The sequence below is a fragment of the Haliotis rufescens genome, unplaced genomic scaffold (assembly GCF_023055435.1).
Source record: "Haliotis rufescens isolate VD_foot unplaced genomic scaffold, xgHalRufe1.0.p SCAF_13, whole genome shotgun sequence".
Taxonomy (NCBI): domain Eukaryota; kingdom Metazoa; phylum Mollusca; class Gastropoda; order Lepetellida; family Haliotidae; genus Haliotis; species Haliotis rufescens.
The window spans coordinates 40,348,904-40,366,959 of record NW_025963813.1 but is presented as its reverse complement, the minus strand read 5'-3'; the positions used below and the strand labels follow the sequence as shown (position 1 = coordinate 40,366,959).

General features: G+C 39.8%; 2 protein-coding genes across 3 annotated transcripts; both read left to right on the top strand.

The window, feature by feature from the left end:
* Nucleotides 1–2,499: 2,499 nt before the first annotated feature.
* On the top strand, nucleotides 2,500–8,133 carry LOC125378682 (heparanase-like). Its single transcript, XM_048394622.1, has 10 exons — nucleotides 2,500–2,840; nucleotides 2,978–3,108; nucleotides 4,329–4,502; nucleotides 4,722–4,893; nucleotides 5,269–5,319; nucleotides 5,458–5,658; nucleotides 6,662–6,776; nucleotides 7,117–7,229; nucleotides 7,581–7,721; nucleotides 7,979–8,133. Exons 1-10 carry the CDS (start codon nucleotides 2,656–2,658, stop codon nucleotides 8,130–8,132), a joined length of 1,437 nt encoding a protein of 478 aa, XP_048250579.1. The 5' UTR covers nucleotides 2,500–2,655; the 3' UTR covers nucleotide 8,133.
* Nucleotides 8,134–11,323: 3,190 nt separating this feature from the next.
* Nucleotides 11,324–17,852, top strand: LOC124116513 (heparanase-like). Of its 2 annotated transcripts, XM_048394619.1 has the most exons (10): nucleotides 11,543–11,803; nucleotides 11,952–12,082; nucleotides 12,613–12,786; nucleotides 12,991–13,162; nucleotides 13,411–13,461; nucleotides 13,744–13,944; nucleotides 14,894–15,008; nucleotides 16,491–16,603; nucleotides 17,128–17,268; nucleotides 17,642–17,852. In XM_048394619.1, the coding sequence occupies exons 1-10, from the start codon at nucleotides 11,619–11,621 to the stop codon at nucleotides 17,793–17,795; spliced, it is 1,437 nt and encodes a 478-aa protein (XP_048250576.1). In that variant the 5' UTR covers nucleotides 11,543–11,618; the 3' UTR covers nucleotides 17,796–17,852. The 2 variants fall into 2 exon arrangements, with proteins under 2 accessions (XP_048250577.1, XP_048250576.1); XM_048394620.1 differs by lacking the exons at nucleotides 16,491–16,603; nucleotides 17,128–17,268; nucleotides 17,642–17,852 and adding an exon at nucleotides 16,278–16,478 and having other exon boundaries at nucleotides 11,324–11,803.
* Nucleotides 17,853–18,056: the final 204 nt, after the last annotated feature.

Below are 18,056 nucleotides of genomic sequence, written 5' to 3'. Positions count from 1 at the left end.
CCCAATTGCCGCCTGAGGCGGAGTGGTTGGATTTCCCGAAGCAATACACGACAGGGTGTGGAGCTCAATGATTTCTTTTGGTAAGTCGAACATTCTCTGTCATTGCTTAGAATGGACGCTTCATTTCATATATATGATCTGTATGGCCTCAAAGCCTGCATCATTCATAGCTTGACTCGATGTCGCTCTCAGTTTTCCCAAATGATTTTTCCTGTTATTTGTAGACATTAATGAATCCCCCTAAAGCAGTTCTGTATGTCTCCGCTCGATTGACAACGTAATCACGTGACATACTGCCGTTCATCGGGAAATGAACGACAGTCAGCTTAGTAGTGTTCACCTAAGCGAGGTCATCCGCTACTGTCAATATGTAGGTACGGGTTGAACGTTATTGCTGGAAGATGATGTACATCGCTATTGAACCACGAACACCATTTACATTGTACATCGTTGAGACTTGTTCGAGTCAGAAATGTTGGTCGAAAAGGTTCATGCTCGCACAAAGTAGATCAATGTTCAAACTGTCAAGCTGACCTGGACGTGTCAGTCTGGATATGTCCGGACATGTTCCCTACATGGCTACTTGACAATTTACCGGTATTCAATGCCTTCCATGGTTAGTTTTGTTAATTGTTTTCTGAATTGTCAGTTGCATACACAAAATGAGATTTATTGACATCATAACATGCCTACGCATACTCTTTGCTGCTTCCCTTTCGCATACGTGAACATTTTTTAATTTGTCACCCTCGGGAATTCTTCATTATGATATTGAGAATGGTGTTAACGTGAAACAACATGACGTCAAACACACTCGTTAACCTGACCTCAGAAAAAAAATTGTCATTTGCCACTTAACTAGTTGACATGGTTTTGTGTTGTTTATAGATTCGCATCATGGCATGATGAAATGAAATTATTCAGAAGGTACGCTATAATTCTAAGACAAAAATATCAAAACCCCTGATGTCTGTAACGAATCATAAAAACGAATGATAATTTCTTTTTTTGAAAAAACCCAACACCATTGTACAACGTTCTGAATCGTGAAATAACATGAACATAAAACTCTTTCGTTTACACGACCTCAGAAAAAAACAGTATTTCGTGTAAACTTAAAAACTTTAATTGATAAAATATTGTTGAAACATTCTGGATACGGCAATTGTCACTTAACTAGTCGACCTGGTTTTGTTTCTTTTCAATATGTGCATCGATATCACGGAAAACTATTAAGACTTCATACTATTATTATTAAGATAGACATATTGATGCCCCTGATGCCGGTAACGAGCCGTATTCAATAAGAAAACGTTGTTCAATGTAAAAAGTTATTACTTCACGACTAAAACTTCATGTCGTAAAGTGAGTAATATATATTTTAGTTAGTTTGTTTGTCTTTTGCTTAACGACATACCACCTCTATGATGGCTTCTTGTAAATAATGCAGTTTGGATCTGACCCTCCAGTGATTAATATCATGAGCAACCATCCATGCAATTGGGATTTGGTTGGAATCAACCATGTCACCGAACCTGACCACGCGATCCATTTAGTCGCTTCTTTCGACCAACATAGGTTGCTTGGGACCTATTCGAATTCAGAGTCCGCACGGAGCGTACTTTGGACATACATTGGAGTTAAAACACAAAACAGCATCACAAATATTAAATATGTATCTTTCGAACAGTTAGATATGGTATACACACAATTACTGTCCATGCGGCTCTTTACAATATAACATTCAATAACAAGAAGTGATAGTTATGTCATGGCTTCATTGTTCTGTTGATTGTGAATGTTGTATACAAATATATACAATGATAAATGGTCGCATGTTTTTTTTTTAAACCTGAATATGTTTAATTATGAAGACATTGTCATTTCTTCACCTTGTTAAGGCAGTATCATTGTTCACTGTCAAACTTGATAAACTGGTACAATTAGCATAATACATAGGTTCATTACGTTATGTCAGATATATCTGGGTACATAAAAGCATTTTATTATACTTTTAAAAATCCACCATCGTACTGAAATAAGCAAGTTGTTGTATCTGTTCTGGCTTATCAGAGCTCTGCCATTGACACGAGGTCAGTCATTCACATTAAATGTCATACTTCTTTATATAGGTACTAACATGCATTGCTGAGGACGCCATGACTGTGAGACGTGTGCTTGTTATACTCTGATCCTTGCATGATTAATGTACAGTGAGTCAGTCTGTTCCGTTAGTGCAAGTAAATGTGATCTTATCTATTCAATTATATTCTTTTCAGCTACACATATTATTTGACTAATATAAAATCTACAACATTCAACGATCGCCAGATATGCATGTACAATCCTTTATCATGTCATTTAAATAAGCTGAAATATCATCATTTCAATATCGTCGTCTTTTAAGTTATAATAATTGAAACTCAAACTGATAAAATTGTGGAATGAGAAGGCCAATGCAGCAATTAACATTACTTTACATATATCTCCCTTGTAAGGCATATTTCTCATTTTAGCTTCATTTTGCCATCATCGAGATAGGAAAGCAGCTGTTGTGGCATTCCTGGCTTATCAGCTACATGTCCTTGACTCAAAGTCAGTGCCCCAGGTCAAAGGTCTTATTTCTATATCTCCATTTACTTTACTGCTGACACCATGACGGTGACACGTGTGGTCGTTATACTCTGCTCCTTACATGTGCAATGTGCACTGAGTCAGTCTGTTTCTGTCACTGTTGCTACAGACAAGGAAATAGCAACGATAGATGACCATTTTGTTGGAGTTACATTTGATTCCCAAATGCTACCAATATCTGTAAATTGGATGGGGCTCGATTTCGGGTGAGTGTATCATTTCCTTATGTGTTTCAATGTAACTCTATTTAACATAAATATGATTAATAATCTTTTAAATTTGAACTAAAACAACTCTTTTTAGTTTGTGAGAAAAGATGTTATTGTAAGACTTGTTTTTCTAGTTCACCTAAAGTGCAGACACTTGCTAAAGCATTGTCTCCGTGCTACTTGAGGATAGGAGGAACACCTGGAGACTTCATGACCTTTGACCCAACGGGTCATGGGGGTACAAGTCCAGACTCCACTTATACTGGTATGATTCTAGGCAGTGATGATCGAAGTATATTCAATGCCACAATAGTCAAAACTAAATATTGTTGAACTGGTTCATAGCTGTCATTATTTCATAACGGTTGAGCTGGCAGGGATAATTACGATGACAGAATTGATTGAAAAGCTTGGCATGTTTACATGACATACACGTGACTCCTGGTTTGAAAGTATTCAATACCACAAGAATCATAACTGAATAATGTTGAATTGGTTCAAGACGTTTAATATTTCAAAGCGAACCTATTGCCTTCATTTAAACAGTGTGTTATTTGCCCTGAAGGAAGAAAGCGCCTGTGAATGTTGTGGTGTGGTTACAATATCACAGACACTTTCAATAAGGTACAGACAACTGCAAAGTTCAAACCCATACATGTACATGTCAGCCATTAAATCTGCAATGCATTTCCTCACATGAATACACTAGAAAGATAAACAGAGGTTTTCGCGCAAGTGGGTTCTGGGATAGGTAATATTTGTATCAGGAATATACATGGTATTTAGCAAACGTTAGCGAGCTAAGTTTGGTTTATGTTTAAAACCGCACTCAGCAATATTCCAGCCATATATACTCTGTTTATAATCGAGTCTGAACCAGATAAGCAAGTGCCTGACATCATTGTAAGATGACATGCATTAACCAAGTCAGCGAGCCTGACCACCCGGTCCCGTTATTTGGCTCTAAGACAGGCATAGTCGTCCTAATGGCAAACATGGGTGGAAGACCAAACGTGGATCATCACGGGATGGCGAGCTAAGTACATAGTTTGCAATATCTTAGTACACACAAGTGTTCATCATATAATGTCATCATACATCTATCATCGTAATGCGTATTCTCATCTCTGTGCCAAAACAAGTGTTCCTGGAATGTGTGCATTGATATATTACGCCATTAGGTCAGTGATTAGTTTGATTAATGATTACAAGCACATTAGCAGTCTGTTCTTACATGGTCTTGGTGGTGGTACGTTCGTTAGTCGATGTCTTTCCAACTGTCCTACATAATGAGTTCCATCGATTTGACGTCTCTAGGACTGTGATTTATATATTGGGCGATGCCATGTTTTTTTTGTAAACACCGAAAGTAGCCCTAACGTGCAATTCTCCTCTTCGCATATTTATCCGGGCATATCTATCCCTTGGCTTCATCATGGCGCGAACGGACACATTGTATGGTACATTTGGTGGATTATTTTTGAGGTGCTGAATGGGACAAACTTAATAACTTTCTGGAGACTGTGGGTTGGGACTTGGTGTTTGGCCTCAACGTGCTGAAGCGGAAAGACGGACAGTGGGACCCTGACAACGCCCAAGAACTGATGACCTATAGCAATGCCAGGAACTACAAGATACCCGCATTTGAACTCGGAAATGGTAGTGAACAGGGAAAGAGTTGTAAAGCTCGAACAGCGGAAACATCTATCTATTTCATATTTTACTTTATCAAGTAAAAATATACCTGGATTACTCCTCTGTGTTTTCCATGTGCCATAAGAGTACCTTGTAAATTTCAAAGTGTAAATCTCAAACTGTGTAGTTCAATGGGAAAAAGTAACATTCGTAATTCTGTACTCTACTTCGTTTGGTCTCTAGAACCTGCATATTTCCCCGAACCCTTCACCGATACAATATCTGGAGCACAGCTTGGGAAAGATTTTGCCCATCTTAGGGAAATACTCAAGTCTACTACTGGGTTCGAATCCACCTTGGTGATTGGACCAGACGTTACAGGTATCACAGGGAAGAAATCATTGGTGTTCCGAGAGTAAGTGGAAGTGATCGTGACAGAAATGTTAAGATTGGAAACAGCATAAGAGAGTTGTTATTTAAATGTAAATAAATGCAAGAAAACCTTCCATATTCATCCGCTATTCATCTCCGCTAAAACAGATTCGAGTGTACGATTCCGACTATATCATGACTATGTGTTTATGAATCACTGTCAATTATGCCTCATAAGCATAGATAAATGTTCCCAATTGCTTTGTTACAGCAATATGTTAAATCAGATATTTTCAATATTTTGAAGTGTCTCTGACACTATCTCATTTCCTAAAATAAGAGTCACTGACAATACCCAATGTATAAATCAATCATAAAACGGTTCTGATTCTTGGATTTATTTTTACTGTTTTTACAGTTTCTTCAAAGGAGAAGGAAGCAAAGCAGTTGATAGGATAACATTCCACCAGTGAGTCTTGAACTGGAATCATTCTCTATCCAATTATGTTTATTCAATCACTTACTTTTAAGTTCATTTTCTTATATGACTGTTTCTTAATCAGTATAGTGGAGACACTTTGTGGTCAGAAATCAGTTTACTGTGCAGGTACTACGCCTACAAATCTTTTGGTACACCGGACGCCTGTACAGACCCCAAGGTGATGGACAGTCTGATATCTGACATAGAAACCGTGCGTAACGTCACCACCCCCTCCAACCCCGACACGCCCCTTTGGCTTGGGGAGACATCGACATTCTATGGCGGGGGAACTCCTGGTGTATCTGACAGATATGTCGCAGGATTTTTGTGAGTATTGCCTGTCTTTTCAAGGTTTCTTTTCTTTAACTTACAACGATTATATTGCATGAGTGACTGTGTATGGTTTTACGATTCTCCTAGCACTATCCCATATCACGGGAGGGGGGGAGGGGGGGCTACAAGCAATTTACCCATGTGTGGAATCAGACCTGGGTCTACGGCGAGCTTTATCCACGAGTCTACCCCATCGCCTCGTTTGTTATAGATGAATGTTTTGTTATGATACAGTTAGATATAGTCCAGGCATAGTGAGGCGGACTGTACATAAACTAGTCAGGCCAACCAGAGCTTGACAACACGGTTGGTTGGCAGGTTGGTTGTTTAACGCCGAACTCAGCACTATTCCATATGACGGCGGTCTGTAAATAATCGAGTCTGGACCTGACAATCCAGTGATTAATATCATGAGCATCGATCCGCGCTTTTGGGATCGATGACATGCATCAACCAAGTCAGCGAGCCTCACCACCCGATCCCGTTATTCGCCTCTTACGACAAGCACAGTCGACTTTTACGGCAAGCATGTGTTGTTGAAGACCTATTCTACCTCGGATCTTCACGGGTCTTGACTTCATGGACAATCAGGGTATGATGCCACACAATCAGCCAGACCCTGCATGGTAACCACCTGATCCTTATTCGTATCGGGTTCATTTGCCGAGCATATCTCACAGAGGAATCTACTTATCACCAGTATCTCACGACTATACTGGAACTGGAGCAGAAGCAACAAATAAACATAAGACTACTGATGACACTTGGAGAAGTTATATTGTCTCGTCTTGTGTAAGCTGGTCTGGTAGTGTGTAGGTCGCAGGTATGATGCCTCTGGCTACATGACCATATATGTTGTGAAACCTGCTGGAATGAATGAATGTGAAACAGTACCTCGAAGCCATTGGTCGTCTACTGAACGTAAAATGAACGCCACCATGTTACAGTATATGGACGTACCTTGATCTACGCCTACCTCAATGACATGCTATTTCAGATGGTTAGACAAGCTCGGGATTGCTTCACGGATGGGACTTAAGGGTGTTTTGAGGCAATCATACTATGGAAAAAATTATTCTCTCATCGAGATGAACTCGTTTGAACCGTATCCGGTAAGTTCAAATAATATCTTATCTTTTGATCTAAAATTCATATTTTCTGTTTCCTTTATTCAGTATCTGTGTCTGATTCGAACTGTGAAGAACTCGTTGGATATCGTGAAAGTTTCAATATGACTCATATCCCTACTCTTTAAGCGCATACATGTGAGTGATACATTGGATATAATTGGAACCGTACAATCGACTCTGCTTTAAGAAGAGATTTCCTATGATTACAGTTTTGTTGCTGTTATTTGATGCGAGACCTTTTTCGTTCACAATCATTCATATCTATATTAAGTATACATGTGTGTATATGTATGTCCTTTGTGTGACAATGGCTACATTCCAGGACTACTGGCTGACTTTGCTCTACAAGAGACTGGTTGGGAATAAAGTGTTATCTGTGCAGACCAACTCAACCAACAGTTTCAGGGTCTACGCCCACTGTGCCAACCAGAACAGGTACACAGTTGGAATGTGTTACGTGGAACAGTCAGAGACGAGTACCGACTTTTTAAGCGCTCTCTTTTTACTTCTTTGAATGGCATTTAGAAGTTGTAGTACTAAGTAAGGATAAGAATTTATGGATGAACAACTTTATTAAAATTAAGAGCGACGTTTTGGCGTAGGTTCTAATACCGTTATCAAGCATTCTTGTCCTTACTTACTTCCTTTTTACATTTTAAACCTCAACTTCTAGAACATAAATATATGCTTTGTAGTCACACATTTCCGTGACGTACTGGAATTTAATGACGTCTGATGTGTCTATATTAATCCTTGTGTCTCACAATTTCCCATATGTTTACGTAGCGTATACAACTACAAGCCGGGTAGTGTTGTAGTCTACATCATCAACGTCAACATCTACACCACCGTCGTCACCTTCCCACAATTCCAAAAGAATATGGATCTCTTCTGGCTCAGACCAGAGTTCATTGACCTTACTTCAAGGCAAGTATGGTATACATGATCATTAATATGCTGCAGAGACTAATATGTAGCAGAACACCAATACTTCATGACAAAGGCTAATATATATGCAACGACTTAGCCGTCATATAACGTGCTACCTACTTAAACGTGACCTGTAATGTCACATACATTTCTATCGAACATCAAACTGACTGATGTGTTATCGGCGCTTTAGTCTGCGTCTTATTGGCACAAGGGGAAGCATTGATTGCAATATACTAACGTTGTAATTTCAGGAATGTGACACTAAATGGTAAACGACTGGATTATGTGAACAACACCATCCCCGACATGCCCCCTCAAAAGGCCTATGGCGGGCTCCTCATGCTACCAGCAAGGACCTTTGGGTTTGCCGTGTTCCCTGATGCGGATGTTGATATCTGCAAATGATGCTGACGGTATTTATTGTAATGTGTTAGACATTAAACTAATATTACATTGCAAATATTTGCTTTCCTATCTTGTTAGAATGCTATACCTAGTCGTGTAACGTTCCTGTATATAATAGGCTGAGGGCATCGAAATTATCAAACATTGTTTGGTTGTTCTTATTGACAGAATGCCCATATATGTCAAAAGTATTTAGTAGTTGATTAGTTTCCAAATGAGGTTCAACCCAAGATGAAGGTTGAAAAGAGTGAGTGAGTGAGTATGGTTTTACGCCGCTTTTAACAATATTCCAGCAATATCGCGGCGGGGGACACCAGAAATTGGCCTCACACAATGACAAGAAAGAGAATCATTCAAACCCTTAATATAACACTCTGGTACCATCACATTAACATTAGATAACAATACACATCGCAGCTGTATCCGGTTAAGTATCAAGATACAATAACAACAGATACTTTATCAATAAAATAATAACAGTCTGTTAAAGACGTAGGTCGAATGATCGCGTGGGTGGTCCAGGCGTGTTAGTGACAGATCTACCCTTGCTTACACTTTCAGGTTCGGGATTATATGATTCCAAATATGATGAAGAGGGCTGCTCCAAGCGTGCATGAAAGAATGCTCGTATAGAGTCAGATACTGATCTTAAAACGATGGACTTATTTAACACAAAATGCTAATCTGGTTTAGCAAAAGCCTGATAAAAGGTATGGTTAATACAAGAATATCATTTTGAACACCATGGATCCTTTGTGTCACCTCTCTCCTGATTCAAACAGGTGATTCACCCTGATGATCTAGACATTTTCGACCTCCTCGAAACTGATGGAACATTCTCAATGCATTGGATTTGCGTTTTATAACACGTTTCTTAAAGAAGTTAACCCCCATGGGAACCCTGAGTAGATAAGAATGTGTCCTCAGCACTCCATTGCTGGCCGTAAGAGACGAGCGAATTGGGCTACCCGTTTGCCGTTGGTTGCGGCCCTTTGTCGATGGAGGACGGGATTCTGATGGTTGAGGGCCCTGGAGCCAGGGAGTGGTGTCCCTTTTGCAAAACACATCACTTCCACCCTTACTTCACCTAGAATGGTGGTAATATTGGCCCGATTCTATCAATCGGTCTTTATTTCTGGAGTAAAACACCCTTGTAGTCCTGGTGTTTGTAGTCAGATTCCACTTCAACACCGTCCTTGTTGACACTCCTTGGTGGGTGGGGAGTAGGGTTGTTGAATAAACTTCCTTTCATTATGGCTACATGACAGTTCATTGGTTCTCGTACAAAATCAAAGAAACGACGTATTGATACTGCTGTGTCTTCTGATGAGAAATCTATACTCAGTGTTGACTATTGGCCACGATTTCTGGTTGTTGAAGGCGTTGATGGAGAACCCCCCAACATTAACCCCTTCATCATTTCCAAGTCTATTCAGGGAATATGTGGTGCTGTGAAGAATGTTACTCGTCTCCGATCCGGTCCACTACTTGTGGAGTGTGCAAAGAGACAACAATCTCTAAATCTTCTCCAAGCGCATTATGTCGCAAATACTGAAATTCATGTCGAGGCGTTGTACGCCTTTCAGACATGTCAAAAGAGGAACCTTAAGTTGTAACATCTGTGAAGCAATTTATGAAAAAAAGATGGCGATAATCTTATTAAAACCCAAACTTACCTTTTTACATTTGCTTTAACAAAACTTCCTTCATCAATCAACTGGTCATATACCAAATCCACTCTGTCGTTTTAAATGTGAGCAATTCGCACATGGGGCTAAGTCCTGTCATAACTCATAATTTGTTCCCGCTGCAGTAAGCAGCATGACTGCACAGATAACAAACTGCAGCGGTGACCACATCTCGTCATCAAAATCATGCCCCTCTTTTGTGACACAGACAAATATCCTAAACCAGCCATTTCTGCTGCCAATATCAATCTTCAATATATAGCTCTAGCTCAGCATTTGTCATCTCGTCCATGGCAGTTGGTACAGATACAGGTTGACCTGTCATGAACTAAACTTAAGAAATCTGAAACAAATCAATTTATTTATCAACAAGAATATAATCAATTACGACACACTGATACTTACAAATGTATATTTACAGATGGATCCAAGTATGGTGACGCAGTTGCCAACGTCATCGTCATTGGATCCATGACTATATCATGAAGATAACCAGCTAACTGTTCCATGTTTATGGCCGAGTCAAAGGCAATCTTGACAGCACTAGAATATCAAACAATCAAACCATAAACAGTTCAATGTATTGTCAGACTCTCCATCCCGTCTTCAGGCAATTAAGAATCAGTCTTGCATTCCACTTTAATTAATAATTATTGAATTGTATAATGATCTTGTAACTGGCCAATACGACATTGTCTTTGGTTGGTTACCAAGCCATGTTGGAATCATTGGTAACACAATGGCCGATGCTGCTGCAAAAGCAGCACTCAACAAATCTGATCTGATCTTTGAGTCTGCGAATGAGCTGGCTCGCATCAAATTAGGCTTAAGCAAAGGCAGAAGAAATAGAAGGATTATTCTTCTGATATGGACTCAGGAGGTAACGCCCTGGACACTGAGCGAAAATATTTTAACAGAAAGTCATCGAAAGATTTCCATTTCATTTCTAAGCCTAGTTGCCATTGTGCCAAAAGGTGAGAGCCAAAGAATCATAATTAAGCTTTCATTCTGTATACGCAACTCAAGATGGAAGGCTTGCGCCTCCTGAGAGATTTGACTTCGATGTCAAAGAAGCATATCAATATTGTCTGAAACCTGAAGGATTATCTCCACTTTCACTGGGATGGTGTTTTTTACCAATTCTCGTGCATGCCATTCCGACGAGGTCCGGTCGGCCTCCTTGGTCTAATGGTAGAGCGTCCGCCCTGAGAGCGGAAGGTCCGGGGTTCGATCCCCGATCGCGTCATACCAAAAGACGTTAAAAGATGGTACTTGTTGTTACCCTGTCTGGCGCTCGACATTAAGGGGCTAAAACAAGGACAGGTTGGCTCAGAGTCAGTATACTGTGTCTGAGTGGGGTATTCATGTTAAACTGCGGCATGGTATCTCAGTGAGCTAGCACTAAAAATCGGCATCAGTCCAGACTAGTACAAGCAGCCACACACATACATACACGTGCATGCACGTCGCTATATAAGTGCAATAATCTTGGACGCGACGTTAAATCCCATTTCACCTCACCTCACCTCTGACGAGGTCCTGTTACTCGATAACGTCACGAAACAACCAAAACCAGCAGTCAGTCCAGGAATTCGAATAACGTATCGATAAGAAACTTATTCCTGGGCGACATTATTTGCCTTACAGAATCGTCCAACTTCAAATTTTTCCTTCACCAAGGTCGTAAACTAGTTGTTTTATCACTTCTGGCTAATCAGTAAAATGGCCTTGACTCGACATCAGTGATCCAGATTAAAGGTGATATTCATTTATCTGCATTTACTTTACCGCTGACACCATGTATGTGAGACGTTTGCTCGTTATTCTGTGTTCCTGGTTTGTGCAATGTACACTGAGTCAGTCTGTATCTGTCACTGTTGCTACAGACAAGGAAATAGGATCGATAGATGACCATTTCGTTGGAGTGACCTTTGATTCATCCATGCTTCCAATATCAATTGATTGGAAAGGACTTGATTTCGCGTGAGTGTACTATTCAAATAATGATAAATAGATTGTATTTGCTTCAGGTAACAGTATAATACATGAATATGGTGCAAATTATTTGAAGTTTTAAATAGCAATGCAACTATTTCCAGTTTCTGATGAATATACTTTATCTTAAAACTAGATCGCATAAAGTGCAAACACTTGCTAAAGCATTGTATCCGTGCTACCTGAGGATAGGAGGAACACCTGGAGACTTCATGACCTTTGACCCAACGGGTCATGGGGGAACAAGTGCAAACTCCACTTATACTGGTATGTTTATATGACTTATATATGTGACGTCATATGCTGTTTTTGTTTTTGTTTGTTTGTTGTTTGTTTGTTTCTGTGTTTTTTTTGTTTTTTTTTGTTGTTTTTGTCTTGTTTTGTTTTGTTGGTTTGTTGTTGTTTTTTGTTGGTTTGTTGTTGTTTTTTAGGGGGGGGGGGGGGGGGGGAGAGCTGTACTCAATACCATGACAATCATAACTGAATAAGGTTCAACTGGTTAAAAAAGTCAAACGGTTTGAGCTGACAAGGACTTACATAGTCCGTTACAATTACAATTCCGTGAAGCCTGGTGGTAAAATTCCCATTCAATGATTCACAACGTAATATGTTTACAATCTTGACTTTATCTGCTGTGAAATCATCATACGCAAGCTCCTGTTTAAAAACGTGTTGTAATTTAAAATCCTTATGCACAGCGACACAAATCAATCAATCAATTAAAATATCTGTTTACTATTTGCATAAATAAATATTACTTTCGTTGGAAGTACATGCTTCTTATTTTTATCTTTGAGGTGCTATGTGGGACAATCTCAATGACTTTTTGAGGATCGTGGGGTGGGAATTGGTGTTTGGTCTCAACGTGTTGAAGCGGAAAGACGGACAGTGGGACCCTGACAACGCCCAAGAACTGATGAACTATAGCAATGCCAGGAACTACACGATACCGGCCTTTGAACTCGGAAGTGGTAGTGTATAGTTATATAGGTCATAAATATACAGCCAAGCATTCTTGTAGACGATATACTTTTTTTCCCGGCTTCTTCATCTGCGTGTGTTACTAAAACATATCGTGCTTGTCTCAAAGTCAGCTATGGGTGCTTTATGAATACATGTGTTTCGAATTCATGAGTCATTTCCTTGATTCTGTACTCTACTTGGTTGTTCTCTAGAACCTGCATATTTTCCCGAACCCTTCACCGATACAATATCTGGAGCACAGCTTGGGCGAGATTTTGTCCATCTTAGGGAAATAGTCAAGTCTACACCTGGCTTTGAATCCACCCTGGTGATTGGACCAGACGTAACAGCTATCTCAGGGCCAAAATCGATATTGTTTAAAACGTAAGTAGAAAAATACAAAACATATCTTCTCGTAATCAGTGCAATTGGTATTATGGCCTTAATAACAACAGATGAAAGCAGCATTATTGTGATAAATAATTACTGATTACAGCAATATGGTATACTGATTTTACAGTAAAACTGACACCATGTATGCAGATACTTCCTTATGCCCGATGTTCTCGGTATGGATGAACCAGTATAAATAGAAGAGTCGTATGGTTAGATTCACATGTATTCCCTTACAGTTTCTTTAAAGGGGACGGACGAAAAGCGCTTGACAGGATAACTTTCCACCAGTGAGTAAGCTATTATAATTTTCTTATTTATATATTCAATTAAGTTTCAGTTGACAACAGATACTATTAATCAGTAATGAACATTGAGATGCTTTGTAAAGGAGATATTTAATAATTTGTGCCAGGTTACATCCGTGGTCTAGTAGATGGAGTGCCTGCCCGGAGAGCAGAAATTCTGTGGTTTGATCCTCGGTTCTATCATACTGCCCACGTTATCCTTGTATGTGACGTTAAACCACAGTTCACCTACTCTCACCTAATTTGGAATTATTGAATGTCTAGTTACTACGGCTTCGAAGGCAATGCTAAAGTGGACACCTTTATCGACCCCAAAGTGATGGACAGTCTCATCAGTTTCATTGACATTGTACGCAACGTCACCACCTCCGCCAACCCCGACACTCCCTTGTGGCTCGGGGAGACGTCTTCTTTCTCTGGAGGCGGAGCGCCTGGACTGTCGGATAGATATGTGGCCGGCTTTCTGTGAGTATTTGTCAAGAATGTCTACTATAGGTTAGCATTTCGTTTCTTATAACTCACAACAATGTCTGGTGAACAAATGTTACGTACACATGGAATTCATGTACAGTAAACTACGTTTATAACGAACTGGCGGATTTAACGAACAGGTTTTTGGGCCAGGCCATTTGCTGTATATATGCTGTTTTATAACGAACTACGGTTATAACTGTGATCTATGTTTGTGTATTGGCCCTCAACTTCATATGAATTCTGTTGCAAATTTTTGGGACATGTGTATGCTTTGATACCTAATTAATTCAAATTCTGTTTCAAATAATTGTAAATCCCAATCGCGTAATCATCTGACGTTGCCTTTTCATATTTACAAACTTTGTTACCAAACGGTACATTTAATGTTCTCAGAAAACCCTTTGAAGAGAACAACTGAAACAATTCAATCTACACTTCTTTGGTGCACTTCTTTGATGTGTTTTTTTAATGTACATGCGATTGATAAGTGTTCCTTTAGTACACACACAATTGTAAAGAACCCTTACCATGAAAGATGAGTTAAAAAAAGAAGTGATATATTTGAAACTGGAGAACACACTCTTAACAGTGAACGGTTCATTTTCATAAACCTACAATTACTCGAAGTTCTCTCAGCCGAAATTTGTTTTGAACTTTGTAAGTTGCATGTGTGATAATTCAGATTAAAGGTTTAACAACTTTCGTGTGTCACAAGAGCCGCCACCAATATATGCAGTTGTACCTCGACATCGTTCGTTGATCATAGCATTATTATGGTCTCGGTAGTTGAGTATTTAAAGGCCACAGTGATATATCTGGAATGCTGCAAATTGGAGTGTAATACATCACCTTTAGAGAGGTATACTGCTGAATCGAAATCAAAACGTGACTGTATTACTTTTACACCAACATGTACATTGTAATGATGTGAATATTTCAGATGGTTAGACAAGCTCGGTATTGCTTCACGGATCGGACTCAAAGGGGTTTTAAGGCAATCATTCTATGGACAAAATTATTCTCTCATTGAGATGAACACGTTTGAACCCTACCCGGTAGGTACATATAATATCTTATCAACATCGCACAATGTGTTTCTTTCGGGAATGTGTTGTGAACCACATTGTCAATTATACCAACTGTTTTCATTTACCTGGAACATTTTACTGTGTGAAGCGTTAAACAGGCAGCTAATACTGGAGAAACCGTGGAATATCAGCAAGAACAGAAAACACTAGATTACCTCGAGACCACAACTATTCGACTGCCTCCTTGTCCTGAGAGAAAAGTCGAGTGAATTGTTGTAACTCAATTAGTAACAACGACCAGAAGGTTAGTAAACAGCGAATTTACTATCCTGCCTGGTAGATTTCACGAGGCAACCGTGGAGAGAAGGGTGCTTTCTGCTCACTTCCACCTTTGGCAGTGTCGCCACTTTAAGACATTGAGATGATTATGAATCAGAGTACAATCTATATATTGGCTTTGTAACGTTGTTAATGTTAATTTTTCATGACTGTCAAAATGATGAATTTTATAGCAAGGACTCATTAACGAAGGGATATTAGTTCAGTTTATTTTTTAAGTATTGTGTAACTAGACATGGCTTCCCTGTCTTTGACCAGCCGCTAACTGACTTAAACACCACTCCCTTGATGATAGAACAAGTTCACGAAAAATGTGTGTCGCCCACGGGATTCGAACCCGCGATGTCTACGCCGAAAGCAAACGGATGTAGTCCCCTGCCATGGCGACATGGAAGCCGCTTTGTGAAATGAACAACTGTACATTTACTTACTTACAAATTGTTGATCCGATTATGAACGGTGCCAGGTTTCTTTGAATGAATGTCAGCCACGGTAAAGGGGAACATTGCGAAGTGGCTTAAGACGTTGTATGGAATTCGCTGTGCCGACGTCCCTGAGTCGTGCAAGAAATCAATGGTCATGTGTACTTATCGCAGTTCGCTTTCTTTATATTTCTAGGTTTGTGAAACCCATACGCGCACCCGGGTGATCGTGGCACGCTCTCACAAAATTGTAGTATTGTTCAAAGCAACCTCAAACCAAACTCACGCGAGTTCAGAGTGTTATGTAGCAACAATTTGTAACTGGAGTACTGATAAAAAGAGGTCAATCCATACTTACTCACATATGTGTCAGCCATTAATCACAGACTAAATAATTCTTAACCTAATTACCACAGACCCATGCCCCTGACAGTGATACAAATATAGAAAACACATAATGTTATAATGTATTCAGGTTAACAGGTATTCGACGTTACATGTTTATGACAATACGCTTGAATGTGTCACTTTCCAGGACTACTGGCTGACCTTGCTCTACAAGAGACTGGTTGGGAATAAAGTGTTATCTGTGCAGACCCATTCAACCAACAGTTTCAGGGTCTATGCCCACTGTGCCAACCAGAACAGGTACACAGTTGGAAGGTGATGCATGGGTTAGTCAGTAGTGCTTTTTATATTCAGATATGATTCAGACCTACGTGATGCAAAGACAATTGTCACTTTCCAGGACTACTGGCTGACCTTGCTCTACAAGAGACTAGTGGGGAATAAAGTGTTATCCGTGCAGACCAACTCAACCAACAGTTTCAGGGTCTACGCCCACTGTGCCAAACAGGAAAGGTACAAAGTGGGTGTGTTAGATGGTGTGCTCAGTATACAGGAGAAAATATTGACGATTAAAACCAAATAGGAGGGACAGGTAAATTAATTATCATAATTTATTTCATAATCATCAACATCTGTATTGGAATTACACCATATCTTCCCAGGCCGCGTCATACCAAAAGACGTCAAGAGATGGTACTACTTGTTACCCTGTCTGACGCTCGGCATTACGGGGCTTAAACAAGGGCTGGTCGGCTCAGAGTCAGTGTACTGTGTCTGAATCTGGTATTTATTGTAAACTGTGGCATGGTATCTCATTGGGCTAGCACTGTAAAATCGGCACCAGTCCGGATTAGTACAAGCAGCCATACATGAACACACACACACACACGTGAATATTCGTCGCTATGTAAATGCAATAATCTTGAACGAGACGTGAAACACAATTTCACCCCGACTCTCGTGAGGAAATGGGTGATTTCTGATGTCCTGGACAGCATTGTCCCTTCACTCACTATGGCCATCATGTATTGTTACAGCGTCTACAACTACAAGCCAGGTAGTGTTGTAGTCTACATCATCAACGTCAACACCTACACCACCGTCGTCACATTCCCTCAATTCCAGACCAATATGGATGTCTTCTGGCTTAGGCCTGAGTTCATAGAACTTACTTCGAGGCGAGTGAATACACGCGTAATAATTATTTATAGCAGAACAAGTTTACAAATTTCGCTAAAACCTGGTGCATCATTCATATAATTTTCACCACTATTTTGCCTTTAACACTCAATGGAATCTGTATCGGCGGATAATCAAGACTGATAGTCAAGAACATATATAGAACACTTTGAACAATTTGCAACGAACACCAATGGAAAGTAATACATTCTGAAAAGTGATTTGTGCTGTTACAGGCATTGTGTGATATTCTGATTTTGTCATCATTGTACAAAATGCATAACTGATAGGCTGTTGTCGATTGGACGTGGCTTTCTGTCATATTGCGAGAGAGCTAGCATTGATTCTTTGCCACTGATGATGTAATTTCAGGAATGTGACACTAAATGGTAAACGACTGGATTATGTGAACAACACCATCCCCGACATGCCCCCTCAAAAGGCCTATGGCGGGCTCCTCATGCTGCCAGCAAGGACCTTCGGGTTTGCCGTGTTCCCTGATGCGGATGTTGATATCTGCAAGTGATGCTGACTGGTATTAGTTGCCACGTGTAGCAAACTATAAACCGCGTTCCATTACAAACTTGGCTTTCTGTTTTTGTTTGGCATTCCACAGATATACGTGATGTATAATGCTCAAAATACACATATAATAGTAATAATGAGCAAGTACTGTAGGTAGATATCAATGATTGAATGAATGAATGAATAAATGATACCTAGCGCCCAAGGCGTCAATGTCCAAAGGAACTAATATTTGACTGTCAGCATTGCTTTCTACAATATG